Raw genomic sequence first — 20,504 nt, 5'->3', positions numbered from 1 at the left:
GTACCGCTATATAAGACTCAAGTACGTTTGCCCCTTCTATAAAATGACCCATATGTGCAATTATTACAAGATCAGCAAGGATTCTGAGATGTGTGCATAACATGTACACTCATGTGAATGCACAGATTTTATAATATACACAAGGATATCTCCAAAAAATAAGCTTGAGTGTGATGGGGCATTATTCATTCAAGAGGCCTGTAAGATAGCGGCTAATTCACAGCTACACTGTTAAATAAAACCTCCATTTTAAAAGCACAAGCCCACTCAAATACCATTATAAACGGTGATACTTACCGATGAGAAAATTACAGGAGAATACATATGCAAGTTCCATTAGTGGAAAAGAGAATCAGCAGGTGGCAATTTTAAAACAAAGTAAGATCTGCTTCTATTTTTCACTTTCTTCCCTCAGACAGCAGAGGCATTTCTATAGCAAAGATCAAAATTATCAAGGCTCCATATTCCACAAATATCTCTGAATTGCCACGAGTCTGCTGTAGTATAAAAATTAAGATACTAAAATCTTACTTTACGAATATTATTTCCAATAATTAGAATATTGCTGGAGTTATATTTCCTTTGGAGACAAGATAGTAAAATTTTAATTTGGATTTACCACTTACTACTGGTGCGGTTTCAAGACAATTTCTCTATGCTTCAATTTTTTCATTTGCATAAGATATTTTAGCTAGGATTAAATAAAAACACATACCGAACTGCCTCAATAGACATTCTCCCTCTATCCCCTCTTTTGTTGATGTTGGTAGATCTATTGGTTATGACACATTACTATCATTTTCTGTCAAAATTGCTTTCTTAACCCCACTATACTGAGCTACTTAAGAAAAGTTTCATGCCATACATATCTTTCTTTCCCAGGGGATAATCATAGCCCTGGTCACATAAAACTACTTGATAAATATTTGGCACATAAATTAATAAATGAGGCGATGTGATAAATCCCCAGACCATGTCCACAGAAAGCAAACATAGTCAAACTAGGTTATTAGGCTTCAGAAGGTGATTCAGGCTCACTCACAAGCCATGAAGCAAGAAAAGGATCACAGGGATGTGCAACTCATAAATAACACCCTCTAAGTATTTTTAAATATAATCAATTCCCCACATATCAGAGGTTATTCTCCCAGCTCTTGGCTTCTGGTTTCTCTCTCTTTTGACCCAGTTTCTAATCATTTGACTCCTCTTTAGTGCTTCTAAGGCAGCCAAAGAAAAAGAATCAAAAGAGGAGCTACTAGCCTTCAGAAGTAGGGGCTACCCCCATCCAATCCAATCCATAAGACATCTTAAGAAATTCTATGACGAGAAGACAAAAACAAAGCAAAGCAAAACCAAACCAAAATCATGTAGTCCAATAGGCCTTAACATAGTTTAAGATATATACACACCTGGAACTTCCCAACAAAATCCATAAATGTTGGGCCATGAATTCCCTCCAAACATGTTAGTTTCTTATTAAATAGATTTGAAATCAAACCTGTTAAGTGGCTGAAGAAACAGCTACAAGCCACAGCTTGCAGGACACACCTAAAAGAATGGAAGGTTTGAAAGGCGAAGGTTGTTTCCTCGGCTCCAGGCTGGGCATGTCACTTACATGGGAACTAGAAAACTGGCTTAAAATGAGAACTATAATCTTTCTTGAACAATAGGTCATGACGAGCTTCCTTAATGCCAAAATAAGTGTTTAGAAGTGACTTCTGCTAACTGAAAGAAAGAGTAAAGGGCATATATATTTACTCTGGCTTGAATACAACATTTCTGAATATGTCTGTTAGTGCCAAGAGTCAGAACCCTTTTCTTCATGGATTTTAAACCTGGGACCCATTCCATGGAGTGTTTGTATTTCCTAGGAATGGCATCCAAAAGTTCCATCATATTAATATCTAACCAGCTCAATTATTGGTACCTTTTGACCCCAAAATCTCCCTAGGTCTGGCGTGAGATAGGAAACTAATTTTAAGGTTAAACCACAATTTCTCTCATTTAACGTATTTCTTTTAAGAAGCCATGAAATGATAAGTAATCAATCACAATTTAAAAAACAAAAACAGAAAACTAGTCTACCTATCACAAGGGCATCTTGGCAATGGTCATGCTGGTAACTGACATCAAAACCACTAAGTTCCAAGGAGTGTACTGAATAAAGCAGAGCTCTGATCTTGTGTCTGGTTTCCTGTGTTAAGAAGACATAAAAATCACTATTGACTTTTCACCACAAAAATCCTAGATTTCTTTTTTTTTTTCATTTATTTATTTATTTATTTAAATTTTGGGAGTGACGTGTGTTGATAAAATCAAATAAGTTCCAAGTATACAATTCAATAATACTTCATATGTATATTGCACTGTATGCTCGCCACCCAAAATTAAATCTCCTTCCATCACCAAATATTGACCCCTTTTACCCCCATCTATCTCCCTAGATTTCCAAGGCTAACTGATCTGAAATTGACAGTATTGAGAAAGAATGCCACATATAAATTTTAGAAGTCGCATAATAAAAATGTGGCAATTTTTATTCCTTAATAACTCTGTGGTCCTAACATCTAACCCTAGACAACAAATCCTAAAACATACAGGAAATTATAATTCATAAGCATAGAAGCTCATTTTGCAGAATGCGCAACAAGGACTATGACCTAAAACACCTTGAACTATCTTATACTTTACCTGTCCCCGCCACTGGCCACTATGGTAATTGAGATTAAAGATAAAAAATTCCTTTGCTTAGGGATCTATTGTTTATGGAAAATGCAAATTAATAATCATCCACGGAAACTCCCCAGTCCAGTGAGTGTGCCTATCAGCTGTGTTGCCACCCGTCTGCCCTTTGCAGTGGTTGAGCAAGCATAGGTTAATTTTACAATAAACCATCTTTTTGGATTAGCAAATAATTTGTACTTATCTAGATGAGTACTAGAATGGAGAATACCAAGTGGATAAAATTAATCCTCACGTGGAAAAAAAATCTACCCGACAAGGTTTCAGTGTATCCAATATTTGGTGGCTAACCTAAGTAATCTACCTGGAAAAGTCTTTGATTGTGTACCAAAAGTTTTGAGATAAGCCAAGTGAAAGTAATATTTTTACAGGAATTATATTGAAGTTCCAAGATCAACAAGCCATTTCAAATCAGACTTAAGAAATAACATTACATAATAGTCATTTAATGGCTATTGTTTTACAATAACAAAGGTTTCATTTACCAAATTTCCTAGAGTGCTTTATTCAGCTGGCAGTTTTTCCCATGACAAACATACTTTTCCTTTAACCCCTTCAAACATCTATAAAAGTAAAACAGTTCATAATTATAATTTCTAATGTAAAGATAACCATCATATAGCATTTTAAAGGATATGAATGTTAAAGGGACATAGGTGATTTTTATGTATGCTACAGGCTCAGTGATTTTCTTTAGAGTTAGTAGCTAAGAAATCTGGCAGTGGCCAGATTATTCTAATAGAGACTCACGAGACAGAAATACAGTAAGATCAAAGTTAGGGTCATGAGACATCAACATGCACTGTGATGTTTAAAATTAGACAGAATAAAGCATAGCAAATACAACTTCAGCAAATACTCATTAGGCAAAATGAGCCTGGTGACTCTATCAATTTTCTTCCCTGATTTTATGACCCTAGGAGGTCTTAGCAAGTTTCACTAGGTCCTCATTCCCTCTACCCAGGTGATTCATTCCAAACCTAATACATTACCCTCCAAAAGATACCTTTGATTTGAACTTCATGTCAGGTTAGAAAGTTTCCAGGGACGTGCAGCTGACTCTTACCTGTGAAGAGCTGAAATCTTATTTGAGAACTTCAGAATACTAGTGGTAGCTGGCCTACCACAGGTCAAGAGCTGGACTTCACACCACAGGTCAAGAGCTGGACTTCTGAACTTTGCCCTTACTGTTGACTACAATTAGTTTCCTAAGAGACCCCAAACTCTAACAAAATACAGGTCATTGATAAATGTAAAACCACAAAATATGCAGAATGTGGAAAGTCCCAGGGTTCTATAATGAAGCAAGCAAGAGGAAGGCTAAGGTAAGAGATAACAATAATGACTGTCCATTCTTCTTACTAATCTATTTTACCTTCAAATGCAGATCAAAGCCTAAATTCTCTGCTTGGGCCTTTTGTCTAAAATAAAACAACGTGATGCTTCAGTTTGATATTGGCATAATTACCTTCTCTAATAAGCATGTCCAATAGCCATCAGTGTAGCTAAAACTCCCACAGGTCCTCTCATTCTGTTAATCAGGTTGAAGGTCAACGTTTTCAGAATTTACAACCAAGTTACAACCAAGGGAATTTTCCTAATTACCGAGACAGAGAAAATAAAATAAAGCACCAGAACTGCAAGTATTAACAACTATGTGAACTTTTACTTAGAGATCTCCCTAGTTACACAATGTGCCACTTATCACAAATACCAAATTTGCTATTATACGGCCAAGACTTCTACTGATAGAGATTGACTTTGCTTTTAATAAATGGTTTTATTCACACCCTGTGCCTACTTTCATCCAGGTAGCCCCAGGACCATTTTAATATCTTGTCTCTACCACTTAACTTTCAAAGGCATTACTCAGTTACCATGATGTCACTCCCAAATGACTAGGTTAAATGTAGTAAAGACAGCTCAGATTAAAATAGCTTGGTGGAAGCTCACCCACACTAGAGATGGGTGTGTATGGGGGGAGGTTCGGGGTCAGGGCCTCCAGTCTTACTCTCCCTGAGAAACCAACTTATTTCCATTTCAACCAATACAAGGAAGAATCTCCTGAATTATTCAGAATGAGCCCTATTTCAAGCTTTTCCCTTTGCGGGCCATCTCCATATAGGGACTCAAATGATTTCTCAATTCCAGCATCCATCGGTTTTAGCCCAGAAGGCAGATGGTCTCTATCTTAAGGCTTAAGTTTCCCCTGTTTTAAAGACATTACTTAGGCTTCTGATAATAGGATAGATGTGAAAAGAGAAGCAAGCAAAGCCGTAAAAGCATACAATGTTCTAGCCCATCACCGTGAACTTACTGACACACACACCCCACTTTAGAGCAATGACTAGCCTGTGCCTGCCCGTGGAGCATATGCCTCATATTTTTAACACACTTCTTTTGAAATCTACTTTCTGCACTCCTCTCTCTCTCCCTCCCTCTCTCCTTTTCTCCCTCCCTCCCTCTCTCTCCCATTTTTTTCTCCTCTCTCCCTTTCTGTCTCCCTCTTCCCTCACAAAAGACCTAATACAGTCAAGTGGCAAAACAAACAATTCGTAATCTTCCTTTTGTAAGCTCCGCACTAGTTGCTTCACACTAAAAGCAACATTTTCAAAAGGTACATATTCGTGCTCATGTCCTCTGCATCTGGGAAACTTTAAGAGTGTACATGGTGCACACAGGGTCTGTGGGTACACAGTGCTCTGGTGTGGGACGGACAGGCTCCCCACCAAAATCACTCAGCTTGGGGCTGGAAGCTCCTGGCCTGGGGTCCCAGCTCTTCTGTACGAGTATCCCTGACTAGGTTGCGGGGAGGAGATTCATGCGTGAGGGCCTCACGGAATTGTACCAGTGTGAGAACTGACTAGGAGAGGATTGCAGGGTGAGCCCTGCAGTGATAGGCAGGCCTATCCCACCTGCAGAAAGTATAGTGTAGGGCAGGAAAAAAGGAAAAGGATAAAAGGAAGCAGTTATGAAACACGCCTGGGCAAAGCAAGGAGTGGGAGAAAATGGGCTCAGAGATGCAGGGAGTGGCAGAGCCTACAGGTCAGGCGTGGAAGGATGAGAGGAGGAGCCACGAGGACTGCAGGTTTCAGCCACCTGTGGAAGAGGCTTGAGGGAAAGGCAGGAGGATGCGACTCAGGCTCAGGAGGAGACCAAGTGGTGGTAGGTGGGAGTTAGAGACGCTCAGAGCCAGGGCGTCAAAGAAAGAGAAACTTTTACTGTAAACACGTTAGAAAGGAGATACTCATAAGGCTGTGAAAGAACTTGAGCTTCCAGAGAGGAGGTGAAAAGGAAACTGTCATTGCCTATTTGGGTGATGAAGCAAAGTGAGCAACAGCTGAGTAAGGGGATATGATTCAGGGAAGAGGGATGACCCGCCAGCTGTGAACATGCAAAGGCTATAGGGCACAATGATGTGTCATTACTGTATTTAGCTACCCACAGAGAGTGGTTACCACTCATGGTCTCCAATTCTCACTTCACTACTGTTTTCTGGCTTGACACACAGCCCCACCCCTAATCACTGTGCTGTTGCTGTTCATGCTGAAGTCATCGTGACTTCTCAGTTGTCAGATATAATGCACATGTTCCTTTCCTCTCTCTGTGGAGTGGCACTGTTGACCATTCTCCTTTTTGGATCTCTGTGAGAACACTCTGCTAGCTTCCTTCCTTCTTACAGGACTCTTTTCCAAGTCACCTTTTATGTACCTATCTGCATCTCTGCCCAACTCCAGTTCTCCCACAGATTAATCCCCCTGGTTCCTTAAGTCAAAAACCCCAGGGCCATTGTGAAATCTTTCTTCATCTCTCAGAGCCCTTGGCTCATCAACTTCTATCAATTTCATATCCTTAGTATCTCTCAAAGGCATAACTCACTACATTCTTTGCTCAGGTCTGCAAAACCCATTAGATAGGCTACTGCAATAACTTTCTAACTGGCTTCTAGGTCTTGACCTCCGCACCCAGACCTAAACTCCCAGTGCTGCTAAACATCTCTCTCTCTCCCCCCCGGATAAAGGCCAAGGTTCCATAAATACCACGCGCCTCAGCTCCCCTCCTCAGCCTCATCACCTACTACTCTTCTTCTTGTTGTGATGACAGTAACAATATTGATAGTTAGGATTTAAGAACTTTTATGTGCCAATCATCGCATTATGCATTTTACACATATGATCACATTTTAATCTTTACAACAATCCTATAAGTAATTTAGTTGTCACTATTTTATAGATGGAGCAACTGAAGTCCAAAGAAGTTAGCTTACCCAATATCATTCAAAGCCAGGCGCACTGGCTTCAGATCAACCCTCCTAATCACTGTTATATTATACCACCTCTTGAAACTTATGCTTCAGCAAGACTGAGTTATGCTTCTGGTTCTTTATGTCCCAACAAGACTGAGCTATGTATAGTCCCTTGAACTCTGTGTTGCAAGACCACCATGCCCTGTACACAGCATTTCTTTTGCCTCTTGAGAAAGTCTTGTCCTTCTGTCTGATAAATACCAATCTATCCTTTAAAACCTCCCTGAGGTATTGCCTTTTCAGTGTGGTACATCTTCTGGCTCCTTAAGACCAAAGTCTGTCTTACCTACTGACCACTCCCATGGCTTATACGTACCTTGTAAATACTTCTCTATACCTAAGATTGCAATGATTCATTTGCATAGCTTCACTGAAGGCAAGCCTATGGCTTTCGGCTTTGGGTTACAGTGCCCAGGCACATACAGATGCTCAATAAATGTGGATTTAACTGGGCTTTCCATAAAAGGGGTGATTTCACTAATATCCGACATGTCAGGGCAGGAGAGAAGTGTATTTTCCATACTTTTTAGAGGCATATGTTCATGAGCAAAACAAAAAGAAAAGCTCACCAAACACTACAGATGTTTTTGAAGAGAAGATGCAGTGTACATAAATATTCAATATATTCTGACAACTACAGCAGTTAGTTGAAGATCCCTGAATATACCTGCTGTTCATAGCAACTACTGAGTACTGCAGATTCAGCAAGAAAACAAAACAAAAAAAACTTTTATCCCATGGGTTTTCAGAAAAATACATTTGAAAACTTGCTCGAAGTTATTTACTGAGATATTTATTTACTCTCGTTGGCATGGATAAGAGTTTTATTGATTTAGGTTATTGAGGTTTAGAGATTATCGCTTCAACCCAATGAAAACATGATAAATTTATGACCATTAGGATTAAAAATCAAGCATGTTCTAGATTCTCTACATTGCACTTCAGCAAAACTAAAGGTGAACAGTAAAACTAAAGGTGAACCTCGAAACTGAGCAGCAACATTAGAAAGCAATGGTAGCCTTTTCTTTACAATGTGTCATAAGTAGGAGCTTAAAGCCTTCCCCACAAAAGTTGTTAATCCGATTGGAAAAGATGTTATAAACCTAAGCGGTAACAGAAAGCAGGCAAACTCATTGCCATTCTAAAATGTGAGGGGTTCTTCCAAGAAATGGAATATCCCCAGACCTATGAAATTTACAGCCTCTAAAACATGCAGTCATTACTTCAGTTTAAAACAACAAATTTTGGTTGAAATAATCTGTCCAGTCAGCCTAGATTTCTGTCCCTCAAAGAAGCAGGTAAATGGTTGTATGGAGACTGCCTTGAGGAAATAAGAGAGGGAGTAGAAGTGCAAAGCCAGTCACAAACAAACAAACAAACAAACAAACAAACAAACAACCTGTTTCTGGAATATGTGAGCTTTACAGAAAAACAGCAAAGTCAGTGTGCATCCAGACAACGCAAAGTCTGCCACACTCAAGACAGAAAAGAATGATAGAAACAATATATCATTTTTGGGGACATAGGACAAGGAACCCAGGCTTTGAGTTCATCAGTACCGTGTAAGAGTCTAAACCTGGGAGTAAGTTTGTAGGCATCTTTCCTCAAGAACCCAGAGTGTTATAGGCCCAGGTAGGACTCTGAGTTGGAAGAGAAACCTTTAAAGTTTTCCTGTGATAGGATAAGCCAACAAACCAGTGTCAGGCTGAACTGCCAAGGCAGATGAGATGTAGCAAACCAAAAGGCTTCCATGATGACGATTCCTACCATAATATAGATTTAAGGGAAGAGTCTGAAACTATTCAACCTCTCTTTCTTTTGTCTAAGTGGTGCACACACATTCTATTCCTAGGAGCTCTAAGATGCTCATTCATAGGCTCAAAACCAGATTTTATTTGGATAGATGCAAAAAGCTGATAGTAAAGAAAAGGTAAAGATGAAGTCCTCTGGATTACAATAGTCAGAACAAGTAGCTGGTATAAAAATATGCAAAATGATTAAAAGTCAGTGAGCATTCAGAAAGAAGCTAGTCTTGGACAGGAGAGAGATTCCAAGGGATAAAGCACATCCAAATGAGGTCGAGGGAAGTGTCCTCCCCTGGACACTGGGCATGCCCTCAATGAGACTAGTGAAAGGAGGAGACATCTTGGTAACGGAAAGGTCTTTTTGAAAGGACGGCTTTAGAAAATGTGATCAGCTAAGTAAGGAACCAGGTAAATGTGGGCCTTCGAGAAAGAGACAAGATTTAGAGAAGTTAAGGGAGGTCACAGAAGGAGAAGAGTCACACTGTAAGCGTATGCTACATATCCTTAAGAAAGGTCACCCATCCAGAATTGATCACTGTATATTAAGAGAATACAACAGCTTCGTACACGGCCCTGGAGAAGATGACACCTGCCTTTCATCTTCCCGAATCTACATAATAAATATGAAAGTGCTGGCCCTTTGAGACCAACAATAAGTAGAAGTATGTACAGATGACTTTCAGGACACACGTTTCCAAACTCTGTAAATCTTGGAAATTCCCAAGATAACTAACAGGTTGTCCCCCCATTTTGTTGGGAAGAACCCAGGTTACTTTAGAACTTAGGCTCTCTGCCAGTGTGAGCTGTCTGAAATGGAATGTTTGAGCTGGAGATACTGCCCTAAAACCAGTGTCAGAGGAGCCTAAGAATTCTTCAGTAATACTATTGACTCAATAATACTATCAACAGGTGGTGGTGTAGGGTGTGTGGGGGGGGCGGTGCTCCAACTTGCTTTTCAGGTTCAAACACACAAGTGTGATGCCAGTGCTGACTTATTCCTACAAGAACTGGCTCCAGGTGAGGGGAGAGGCTGCATCACAGCCAGACTATACCACTTAGACATATTCAAGGGCTCCTGACAAACTGAAAAGGTAAGAAGTTAAAGGATTTACTGCCATGAAGAGTAGTGTGGCCTTGTTCATGTATAGCATGTATCTCTTCAACCGATCCATTGTTTTGGGGGTTTGGAGCATGGATGACACAGCTTGAACAAAAATGACCAATCCCAAAAGAGTGTCTCTGAACATATATAGAATGAGAAAAGCATAGCCACCTTATTTAAAGGGACAGCTTTAGAACCTAACATGGTTTAGTGGTACCAACACTGTTAAAGTTGCATTAAAAGGTAAGTATGACTTAAAAAAAATCTATAAGATCTCTCTCTCTCTCTCGTTTGTGTTTTTTGATCTGTGTATATATACACATGTATAAATAGTGTACATGCAAGTATTCCAGGATGCTTCTGAAATATAAGAAATACTATGGGAAAATTCAAAAGAAAAACGACTAAGTTTTCCAAAGTATTACATATTTGCATTTACACTACAAAAAGTTACAGGTATAACCAAATAGAATGAACCGTATGTGTGTTCTTTAAACACTGCAGCACAGAGATTATGAAGCGCCAAATCTGATAGCAAGCATCCTGTTTATTTGACGGCACTGTTGCTCTCATGCATGTTCACGTGTATGTATGTGCAAAGCAAGTTTTGAAAAAAAAAACAAATCTATATTTATGCAATTCAGAGGGTGTGCCTCTCTAAAACCACAATAATGCCACCTTTCTGTGCTGGACACAAATGTGGAAGAGGAGAAAACCTCCTATAAAATCATGATCTCGCAACCTAAGTGTCAGAAACTAACTAAACTGCCTTTCACTTGAGGCATGAGCTTCATCTTGATTTTAAGTCTATTCCTGGCCTCCCACATCTATTCTGTCAAATGTAAGTTACCAAATAAAAAAGGCCAGGCTTGTATTAGAAATAAATGTCAGCGAACCAGTAAAAAAACCAAAATGGCAAAATGGTTATGCAGACAATCCAAAACAGGCTAACTTGAGTTATCTTTGCATTGTACCTCTGCATCTTATAAAGGTCAAATATTTAATATCGGGGACAAAGAGAAGCAGAGGCCCTGATGTCTGGGTGAATGAAATGGATAAACATGATCAGATCAAAGAGACAGACTTAGGCAAAGTATCTCCTCCCCCTTCCCTTTTTCTCTCCCCACCACTCACAACTCAACCTCTCATTAACCGCATTTCAAAAGGAGGAGAACCCGGAGAAGCACATTCATCAGGATTCCCCCAGGAAATCCACGAGGAGAATACCTGAAACAATGCCCTCTGTCAGGGAATAAACTTTTCAAACTGTCACTCAACAAACAAACCCCGTTTCTAAGGCAGCTCCAGCCGTCAGGCTGCCTCGGAAGCCAACGCATTCCCTCTGTAGGCAAAGGATCCCCACGTTTTTACCTTTGTGTTCGCCGAAGCCTGTTCCCACTCCTCAAATGAGGCAAAGTAAAGTTTGAGAGCACAGTCCAAAAATTGGGGTCAGACATATCCATTCCTTTCTCTTCAATTCACTGTGGGTTCAAGGCCATAAGACCAAAACGGAGTGAGAGAAAAAAAATCCCCAGTTATCTATTCGCTCCCTCCAGAGGAAGCGTGCTGCAAACTGTGATCTCGAGAATAACTTGGAGCATGTCTGAGAAGTACCCGTCCCAGCTTTTCAGTAACGCATAGCCATTTCTCCAAGGTTCAGGAAACTTATTTCCTCTTGGGTTTGCCCTCTCCTGGTCAGCCTCAGCCAGCTAGAAACAGTAATTACAAGAGTTGGGCCGTGCGTTCTGCTCAAAATGCTGTCTGTGTGATTCAGTCCAAGGTACTTTGTCATCTGTTTGGCAGATACCATTTGCAGCTCCTGCGGGGGGGTGGGGGGAAGACGACTATTTTAAGTCTTTGGTTCCGGGAGGCTGTTGATTATCAGTAAACCATTCAACATCCGAACATGCCCAGTGCTGAGTTTCCTTTTGGGATCTACATACAAGGAAAAGAATTTCAATCGAAAAAGCCCCTCTTCTGTTCCCCCTCCCCCAAAAAAGGAAACTTAAAAGCACTTTTACAAAAATTGGCCTATTGGCGGACTTGAGCCGGACACCTTTGTGTAGCCTCCCCAGCCCGGAGCTGAAAGGGGTTGGGCGAAAGGGACCCTTCCCCACTGGCGGTGGACACTCGGGGAGGAGCGGGGCCTCATGGGAAAGGGAGCAGGCTGCGACCTGGGCGGGAGCCCAGGAGAAGCAGCCAGGACACCCAAGCATCTTCCGCCTCTGCCGCGCCCCCAGCTCAGAGTCCCAAATGGATCGGTCCCCCAAAATAAATAAATAAATCCAGGCGTGGTTCCCCAACGCAGTGAAGTGTGCGCGGCTGCACACCTGAAGGATCATCGGTGATTCACTGCAGAATGGATCACCATTAAAACACTGCAAGGAAGTCAGTCATTACTCTGCCGAGACGCTGTTTGTTGGATAGGAAAATCACCGCAATGGGATGCCACGCTCACCTCTGTAAACTAAATTTATGAGTTTACACCCATTTGATGAATTACTACAGTGCACAGTTTGGCTTCAGACTGCAACGACTTATGTAGAAAATGGTCAACCACCATGACTAAAGACTACCTACATTTATTTAGCAAATGCTAGAATTATTTTCCTTCCAAGCGTTAGAACTTGAAAGGAAGGAATGAAGGAGAGGTTGAATCCATGTTATTGTTACTCATTTTGAAAAAAGGTATGGTATTCAAATAACTCCCAAACCTACAAATGCTGGTATAAAAGTATATAAAGAGAAAAAAAAAAGATGGAATTTAAATTAGCTGCCTTAACTCTAATAATATGGCAAGAGATGCTAATTTTTTAAAAAATTAAGCAAAAATAACTTGTAAAAAATGGTCTAGTTCATCCAATAAGCACTGGTAACAAATTGCTTACAGAAATAGGAGGGTGACAAGAAGTGGGTGGGGGCAGCTGACAAAGAAGACAGGGTAAACCATGGACAAGAGCCCACTTTGAGATCCTCTTTGTCTAATTTTTGTGACCTACAGAAATATTTCCACTCCAGGACTCTAAGAGTTTCTGATAATAATTCTGTGCAGGGTTTTCTTATGCATTATCTCCTCAAATCCTCACAGAGCCGCCTCAGATCCTTGAAATCTACAAAGGTAGACTAAGAAGGCAATATTTTCTCAAGTTTACGGGTGACAAAATACACTTCACCAGACAGTTAGGGGCTCGGTCCAGTATTTTTGCCCTATACTAGGCCATTTCTCTTTTTAAAAATGTTTTTAAGTACTTAAAAAGGTATTTTTTTAAAGGCTGATACAAAGATAGTACCCGTGCTCCAGAGCAGTTTCTCAACCTTGGTGCTACTGACGTTTTAGGCTACATAATTCTTTGGTAGCTATCTTAATCATTGGAAGACATTTAGCAGCATCCCTAACCTCTACCCACTAGATGCCAGTTGCAAATGTCTGCAGACATTGCCAAATGTTCTTTGGGGGTAAGGGGTGGGTGGGGCAGGTGGACAAAATTACCCCTGTTGAGATCCACTTCTCTAGATGAAAGCTCCCTCTGAGAAAGGTGGCAGAGAGCACTAGTTAAGAGGAAAAATCTTCGGTTTGAATTCTGGATCCATCAATTAACCATGACTTGCCTGTCACTTAATTTCTGCCCATTTTCCCTATGTTTATGGAGTTCATGATCAGACCAACCTCTAAGAGTTTCACCTATGTAAATGAGATTACACACATAAACCCCCTCAAGCAGTGTCTAGAATACACTTCACATAAATGCTGGCAACATGCAGAAGCTAAAAAAAAACATTATGCTGAGAGATGTAAGGCTGGATCAAAGCACACCCATATGGTGCCCTCTACTTTCATGGTCGAACAGTCTTCTACCTAGGTACTGGTCACACTGCATTATCATTGACTGTTCACTGCTGTCTTCCCTATTACTCTGTGAGGTCCTCGAGGCTAAAGTCATGTTTTATTGATCTCTGTATTTCCAAATCTAACAGTTCCTGATTTATATAAGCATTTAATGAATGCTTTTTGAATACAGACACTTCAAATGCTCAGGTATCTGTTCTTTCTCTTAAGATGCCCTGAAATTTTCAATATTAGTGGTCAGTTGATTTTCTCGAATAATCCTAAATTCTTAAGAACCCCAAGTGGATATTTTTAAATTCTAAAGACTTTCACTTATTGACTCATTTTTATCTATAATCTGTAACTGGAAATAGATGTGCTAACATTCCTCAAGTCTTAACATTGGTCTAAGAAATGTCACAATCAAATCCAAAGGAAACTCTCTTTGAATCTCACCTTCATGGCCCTGATCCCCAAACGTAGAATCCAGGGAATAACTTTTATGCTCAGTTTTAGGTATCTGAGTTTAAGAGGGATAATTACATATGAGAAGCTTCCCAGAGAAGAACAATCAAGATGGTGAATGGGAACTTGAAAGTGTACTATATGTATTCTGAGTTGAAGGAACTCTGTCAAAAGTGAAGAAGAGAAAATTTAAGGAACAAATGATAGTTGTGCTCGAATACTGAAATAACTATGTGGAAGAGTCTAGATCCAAAGGTAAAAAAGGCTGAAACAATAAGGGAGGATTTCCTATAAGGGTGTTTGAGTAAAAGTAATTTGAAGGAGATGCAGTGGGTAGGACTCAAGTTCTAGATGGTTTCAAGATCTGATGACTCTGTACCTCCCAACTCTCATACTCTCAGAGTCCTTCTAGAAAATCCCATGCATTTGGGCAACACCTATAAATATGATAGAAACTAAAATGAATAAGTCAATGAAAGAAAACATTTATTTCTTCTCTTAATTGAATAATGCATATCCTGGCCTGTGGACAGCAGATGTCATTACTATTTCCACTCTGTACTTTTTGGGGAATCCATCATGCAGGTTCTCAAAGGGGTGGGTAAGGACATGAGTATTTTTAACTACCTAATTTTAATTTTTTTTTCCCCACTTAAAAGGCTTGGAAGTATTTGGATTGTATACATTTATTTCTTCTCTTAATTGAATAATACATATCCTGGCCTGTGGACAGCAGATGTCATTACTATTTCCACTCTGTACTTTTTGGGGAATCTATCATGCAGGTTCTCAAAGGGGTGGGTAAGGACATGAGTATTTTTAACTACCTAATTTTAATTTTTTTTTTTCCACTTAAAAGGCTTGGAAGAATTTGGATTGTATCCAAAATTAAAAAAAAAACAAAAAACAAAAAAAACAAAGTACATCAGGGTCCAGAAATGAACTAGTTAATACAGTGAAAGTTATATATTCCCACATTCATTTAAGATAAGAGTAGGTGTGACACTAAAGTGTAACTTGTCTTCTAACCTGCTTGACTTGATTTGGGAACCTATGATTCAGAAGGCAATGCAGTCAGTAAACACAAGAATTAAAATTGTCAGAACTACTGACATTTTCCTACAGACAAAATAATTATATGGGTAGAAACTAGAGTATACTTTAGTTGTAATTGCAGTAAAACTCTGGCTACAGAACTAAAAAGAAATTGAGATTATTAGAAATTCTTAAGATAATAGCTGATATAGGTCAATATACAGATACCCAGCAATATTTTCTATTTATTGCACAACAGCTAAGCCTACACAGCAATGGATGAGTTTTGTGATTCAGGATGCTCATTCATTTAATCACGATGGTATTAACTGGCATTGTTTTTATGAGAAAGGTAAATTAGATCGAAATATAAGCTGGCATGCTACAGAAATACTAGCTGAGGACTCAATGAGTATTTCAGAAATAGTCAAACTCTTCACTATTTATTCCCCTCCTACATACAAAAAAATTCCAGGTCCTTTTCACTGACTTAAGTTTTCCTGTCTACTTCCCACCCATTGCTCCATGTCCACTTGGTAGAGTTTTCCCCCACCCTACCCAGAATATATGAAGTATCCTTGGAGCCTTGCCTTTGAACTTAGAAGCTATGGCAAACTAAGTTTACTAGTGTAGGTGTGAGGCCTGGGAAGCTGACAGCTCCCTGCAGTGACCTTCTGGCCATAAAGCCATGTTTAATGAGAAGACACTAAGGAAAGTGGGGTTGATATTGAGTTTCGAAACATATTTTACCTCTGTGCATCTAATCCTCAGAGCACCTAGAAGTGACTACCACCCCAAAGCTATAAACACTTACAGGTCTACCTTGGTCACCCCCAAATGCTGTTCTGAGAGTTTAAGGGTAGAAGTGTAGATAAGAAATTGCCCATCCTGAATGAGCAATCTTTGTAATCACTGTACATCTTGAGAAATAAAGCTTAAAGAAAGCAAAGAAAGTTGCATCAATAGGGAGAAGGTTGAAAGAAAACTATTCTAGTGTTATTAAGCAATTTTTTAGCTTGCATTACTAAAATATGAAGGAAGATAAAAAGACAAATAAAAATTAACTTGCAGGAATATATCTGAATGCTGAAAACCTAGAGGTAGATAATAAGTAAGACTGTATCATCCTTGGAATATTAAAAATATTTTTAAAACAATTTCACAAGGTAGAGAGATTCAGATTTCTAAAGTGAATAGATAAAACAAAGAAAACAAAGTAAGACTGATTTATATTTCCTAATAGGTTGAGCAGAGAACTAATTACATAAACCCTAAGGGCAGGTTGAAGGATAAGGCCCAAGAAGAGAAAGGACAGATGAAAAGCTAACCAGAATGGGAAGAGAACACAACATTTTCCTCAGGTATTCCTCACATACCAAGAGGATGAGAGGCTCCAAAAATGTAGTAAATAACCAATAACTTTAGAAAATCCAAGAGGAAAGAACAGGTAGATATGAGAAGTGAAGCACTTTTCTCCCCAATTAGTGACTGCTTGATTTGTAAGATAAAGAATTAGAGTAGAACATGCTTAAAGAAGACCCAAAACATAGGACCAGGGAGGGTTTCATAATCACTGATGGTAAGCTTATCGCCTTAGCACTCTATCCTTTGACTTTCAAGCAGAGGAAGGCCCTGGGAGAAGCCCCATCACTTAGTCTGACAGAGCTCCACCCCCTGAAAGAGGAAATGGACAGAAAAGGTTTATTATCCTTATAGGGCTGGAGGGACCATCTTGTAGAAAGGAAACACTGGGAGAGAGTCAGAGATGAGTGTCTCTTTCCATCAAAACCAGCTGTCTGAAAGACCCATCAATAAACTACACTGAGCCCCGGCCTCTAACAGAGCTAAGCAATTCAATTATGGAGCTAAGAGCAAGGCTTGGGGATCAAGACCCTCATCTGCTTTAAGACCAAACTCGTTGCCACTTACTCTAGGCAGCCTCCTTGTGAACCTCCTGACCCCCACTTGATTAGGTATTCCTCTACTGGGCTCTGCTCCTGAGAACTCCTACAGGAAAGGGTTCTCCCACTCTGTCAAAATCACAATCAGTTCGTTTGCAGATCAGTCCCCCATAGAGTAAGAGATCCTTGAGGGCAAGAGGTGTATCTCCTTCATCTTTAAATCCTCAATACAACCATTAGGATGAATGCCAAGACAAGGGAGGAAGGCTTTGCTCAGTGTTAGAAAGATACTTGATAGCAAAATTATGTCTAGAATCCCGATATTTTGAAGACTCACCTTGAATATGTTTTAATAAGATTTTTTCATATCTCTGTTTTACGAGCCCATTCCATTATCTATATATGCTGTACCTGTTAAGCAGCTTTATTTTCTCAGATTTCAAAATCTCGGAAAATACAGACTACACATACATAGCTGTAAATGTATATGTATGTAACCAGTTTGTAAGAAATGTCAAATGCTTTTGACTGTAACAGTGACCCTCAGTTACTAATCATCGTCTAAGACTCTTGGTCTGGAGTTCACTTTAAGGACTTTGTATTTCTTGATCTAGAAGCTTGGGTCTAAGATACATCATTTCTCTTTCAGCTCCTGAGCATAAATTACAATGCAATTATAAGTGTCAATTTGGTTTAAGTGGGACAGTGTAGTTATATTTAGCCCTTTAGTAACTGATACTAAGACCTTTCTATAATATAGGATTAAGGTTAATTTATCAGTTCTTCTCTTGAATACTTTTCCAGGTCAGACATCTAAAGTTATGAAAAATTATCCCATTAAAATAAGAGGCAAGAGTTTCCATCTAAGTACCATATAGGGAGTATATACAGACAAAGGTGGAAACCATGCGCTTCTATAACAATCAAAATTGTACTCCATTGTTAAAGTTGATTGAAATTATCACACAAATCGAGGACAATATGTCACTGAAGACACAATATTTTTAGCCAAGGAGTTCTCAAGCAGACTTTAGTATCTATGTCTATTGTTATGTCATTTTATACCAACGAAAACTTTAAAAGAAATATTAATTCATAGGGGAATAAATATGTTAGGCACGAAGAGTTCACTCTAACTAGTTATAAAAATGCAAATAAAACATCAATCAGATATTTTTACCCATTTAAGTGGCAAAGACTAAAAAAAAATAATACTTGATGACAGTGAGAGCTAAGTTCTCTCTACCAACTTTCTGGAAAGCAATCTGGAGAACAAAAACACACATACACAGACACATACATATAAATGTGTATGTGTACATATATACATACACATATAATACACACATACAAACATTTATTTGAACCATAAATTAACATCCTAGGATTTATACAAATATAATCAAGTATGTGCATAAAAAATGTATGTATATGGAAATTAATCTCAGAATTTCTTATAATAGCATAATATCAGGGGGGAAAAAACACAAGATACAAAACAAAGGCAATTGTTAATAAATACTGAAATAGTCAAAAGATGAAATATTATAAAACCAATAAAGACGATAGTGGTAGGCAGAATAAGATATTCTAAAGATGACCAGGTTTTAATCTCTGGAATTTGTGAATACGTCACCTTATACGTCAAGAGGAAGTTTGCAGATATGATTAACATAAGGATCTTGAGGCAAGATTATCTTAGATTATCTGGGTGGGCCCTAAATGTAATCATAAGTATCTTTCTAAGAGCAAAGCAGAGAGAGATTGGGCAACAGAAGAAGGCAACGTGACACTGAAGCAAGATGTTATCTATGCTGCTGGTTTTGAAGTTGGAGGTAGGGGCCATGAGCCGAGGAATATAAGTAATGCAGCTCTAGAAGCTGAAAAAGGCAAGGAGACATATTCTACTCTAGCATTTCTGGAGGGAGCTCAGCCTCTCTGACACACTGATTTTAGCCCAACAAAAATGATTTCAGACTTGTGATATCTAGAACTCTAAGAAAATAAACTATATGTTGTCATAAGCCACTTAGTTTGTTGTAATTTTTTACAGTATTAATTTGTTATAGTAGCCATAGAAAACTAAAACCATGTTTAAAGATGATCTAAATAATGGGAAATGTACTTGAAATATGTTTTTAAACAATGGAGCACTACTATAAGTTGTTTTTTACATATATGAATATTTGTATTAAAAAAGTTGGAACTAAAAAAAATATCAGTGGACATCTATGAGTGTGGGATTATGGCTGATTTTATTACTCTTTATACTTTATTTTTTTTTTAGCATCTATATTATTTTTTAATTAGGGGGAAAAAAAATCTTAACTTCCAGAAGCCATACAGTTGCAGCCTTTTTATCATGACCTGAAAGCTCAGGTTTCTTACAATTTTAGAATGCTTTGAAGAGTTTACAAAGTTAAGAACATGCACTTTTACTCAGACATTTTCATAAATTTTAATGAAACTTTTTGACAAACATAATAAAATGCATATGTAAAAGCTCTAAAAACTTTAGAAATAAGTACTAAAATTGCTTTAAAAAAGAAGTCTTTCCTACTCCTGGGAATTTTATAATATGAAAATGAAAAATATCTGTTTTCTACACATAAATCCTTACCTGGCTTATGGTTAACTGAGCAAATAAGTATTTTCAAAGCTGATTGGGATATGAATCCATAAAATACTTTGCTTTTGGCTGAAAATACATGTTATTATTTACAGATTAGTCAGGCTGTCCATTTTACCTAAGAAGTTTTAACCTGCTTCACTCCATTGTACTGTACATAAAAAAGTTATGTGCTTTTGAAAAGTGCACTCAATTTTAATATTAGCCAAATATGTATATGGTAAAAAATAATGTTCTTAATTTCAAAAATATATATTAGCTATAATTTGGGATTATCTCTCTCCAATATACAAAACTTTGTTATTTTCCATGAAGCTAGATAATTTGAACATTACTATCTACATATCTTTATTTAGCCAGACTGTGAGTTTTGAAAGGCAAAGATCAAGTTTCTGGTCCCAACCAGAGAGATATTCTTCAAACCAAAGTACTGTCATACATGCCATAGAGAACAATCATATTAAAGTTCTTAATTACCAAAAACATGCAAAAAAAAGTTATTCCAGTTAATAAGAGCTATAACAGCAGCCAATCAGGTTATCTAATATAGTGGCAGAGGAGTGATAAATGAATATTTACAAATGTAACATAAGAATTGTCTCTATAGGTGGAACTTAGGAAATGAACTACATACAGAATTATAAAGAATGCTGGTACATCCAGAATAAAAGAAAAACAAGGTCAGATGATTTT

General features: G+C 38.5%; 1 protein-coding gene across 3 annotated transcripts in view; it reads right to left on the bottom strand.

Moving 5' to 3' along the window:
• The window catches only part of MAST4 (microtubule associated serine/threonine kinase family member 4), a 309,991-nt gene that overhangs the window by 143,564 nt on the left and 145,923 nt on the right, over positions 1-20,504 (bottom strand). Inside the window, exon 1 of one of the 3 annotated variants that reach the window (XM_025047833.1) lies at positions 11,327-12,092. The exons of 1 other annotated variant lie outside the window; for it this stretch is intronic. In XM_025047833.1, coding sequence (XP_024903601.1) covers positions 11,327-11,418 — 92 coding nt within the window. In that variant the 5' untranslated portion in view covers positions 11,419-12,092. Of the gene's footprint in view, positions 1-11,326; positions 12,093-20,504 lie in introns of those variants that run through there. One more of the 3 variants, XM_015590495.2, reaches the window with a different exon arrangement.

Source organism: Pteropus alecto, unplaced genomic scaffold, assembly GCF_000325575.1.
Source record: "Pteropus alecto unplaced genomic scaffold, ASM32557v1 scaffold20, whole genome shotgun sequence".
Classification (NCBI taxonomy): Eukaryota; Metazoa; Chordata; class Mammalia; order Chiroptera; family Pteropodidae; genus Pteropus; species Pteropus alecto.
Note: the sequence above shows the minus strand (reverse complement) of the source record. Positions and strands in the feature narration are given on the sequence as shown.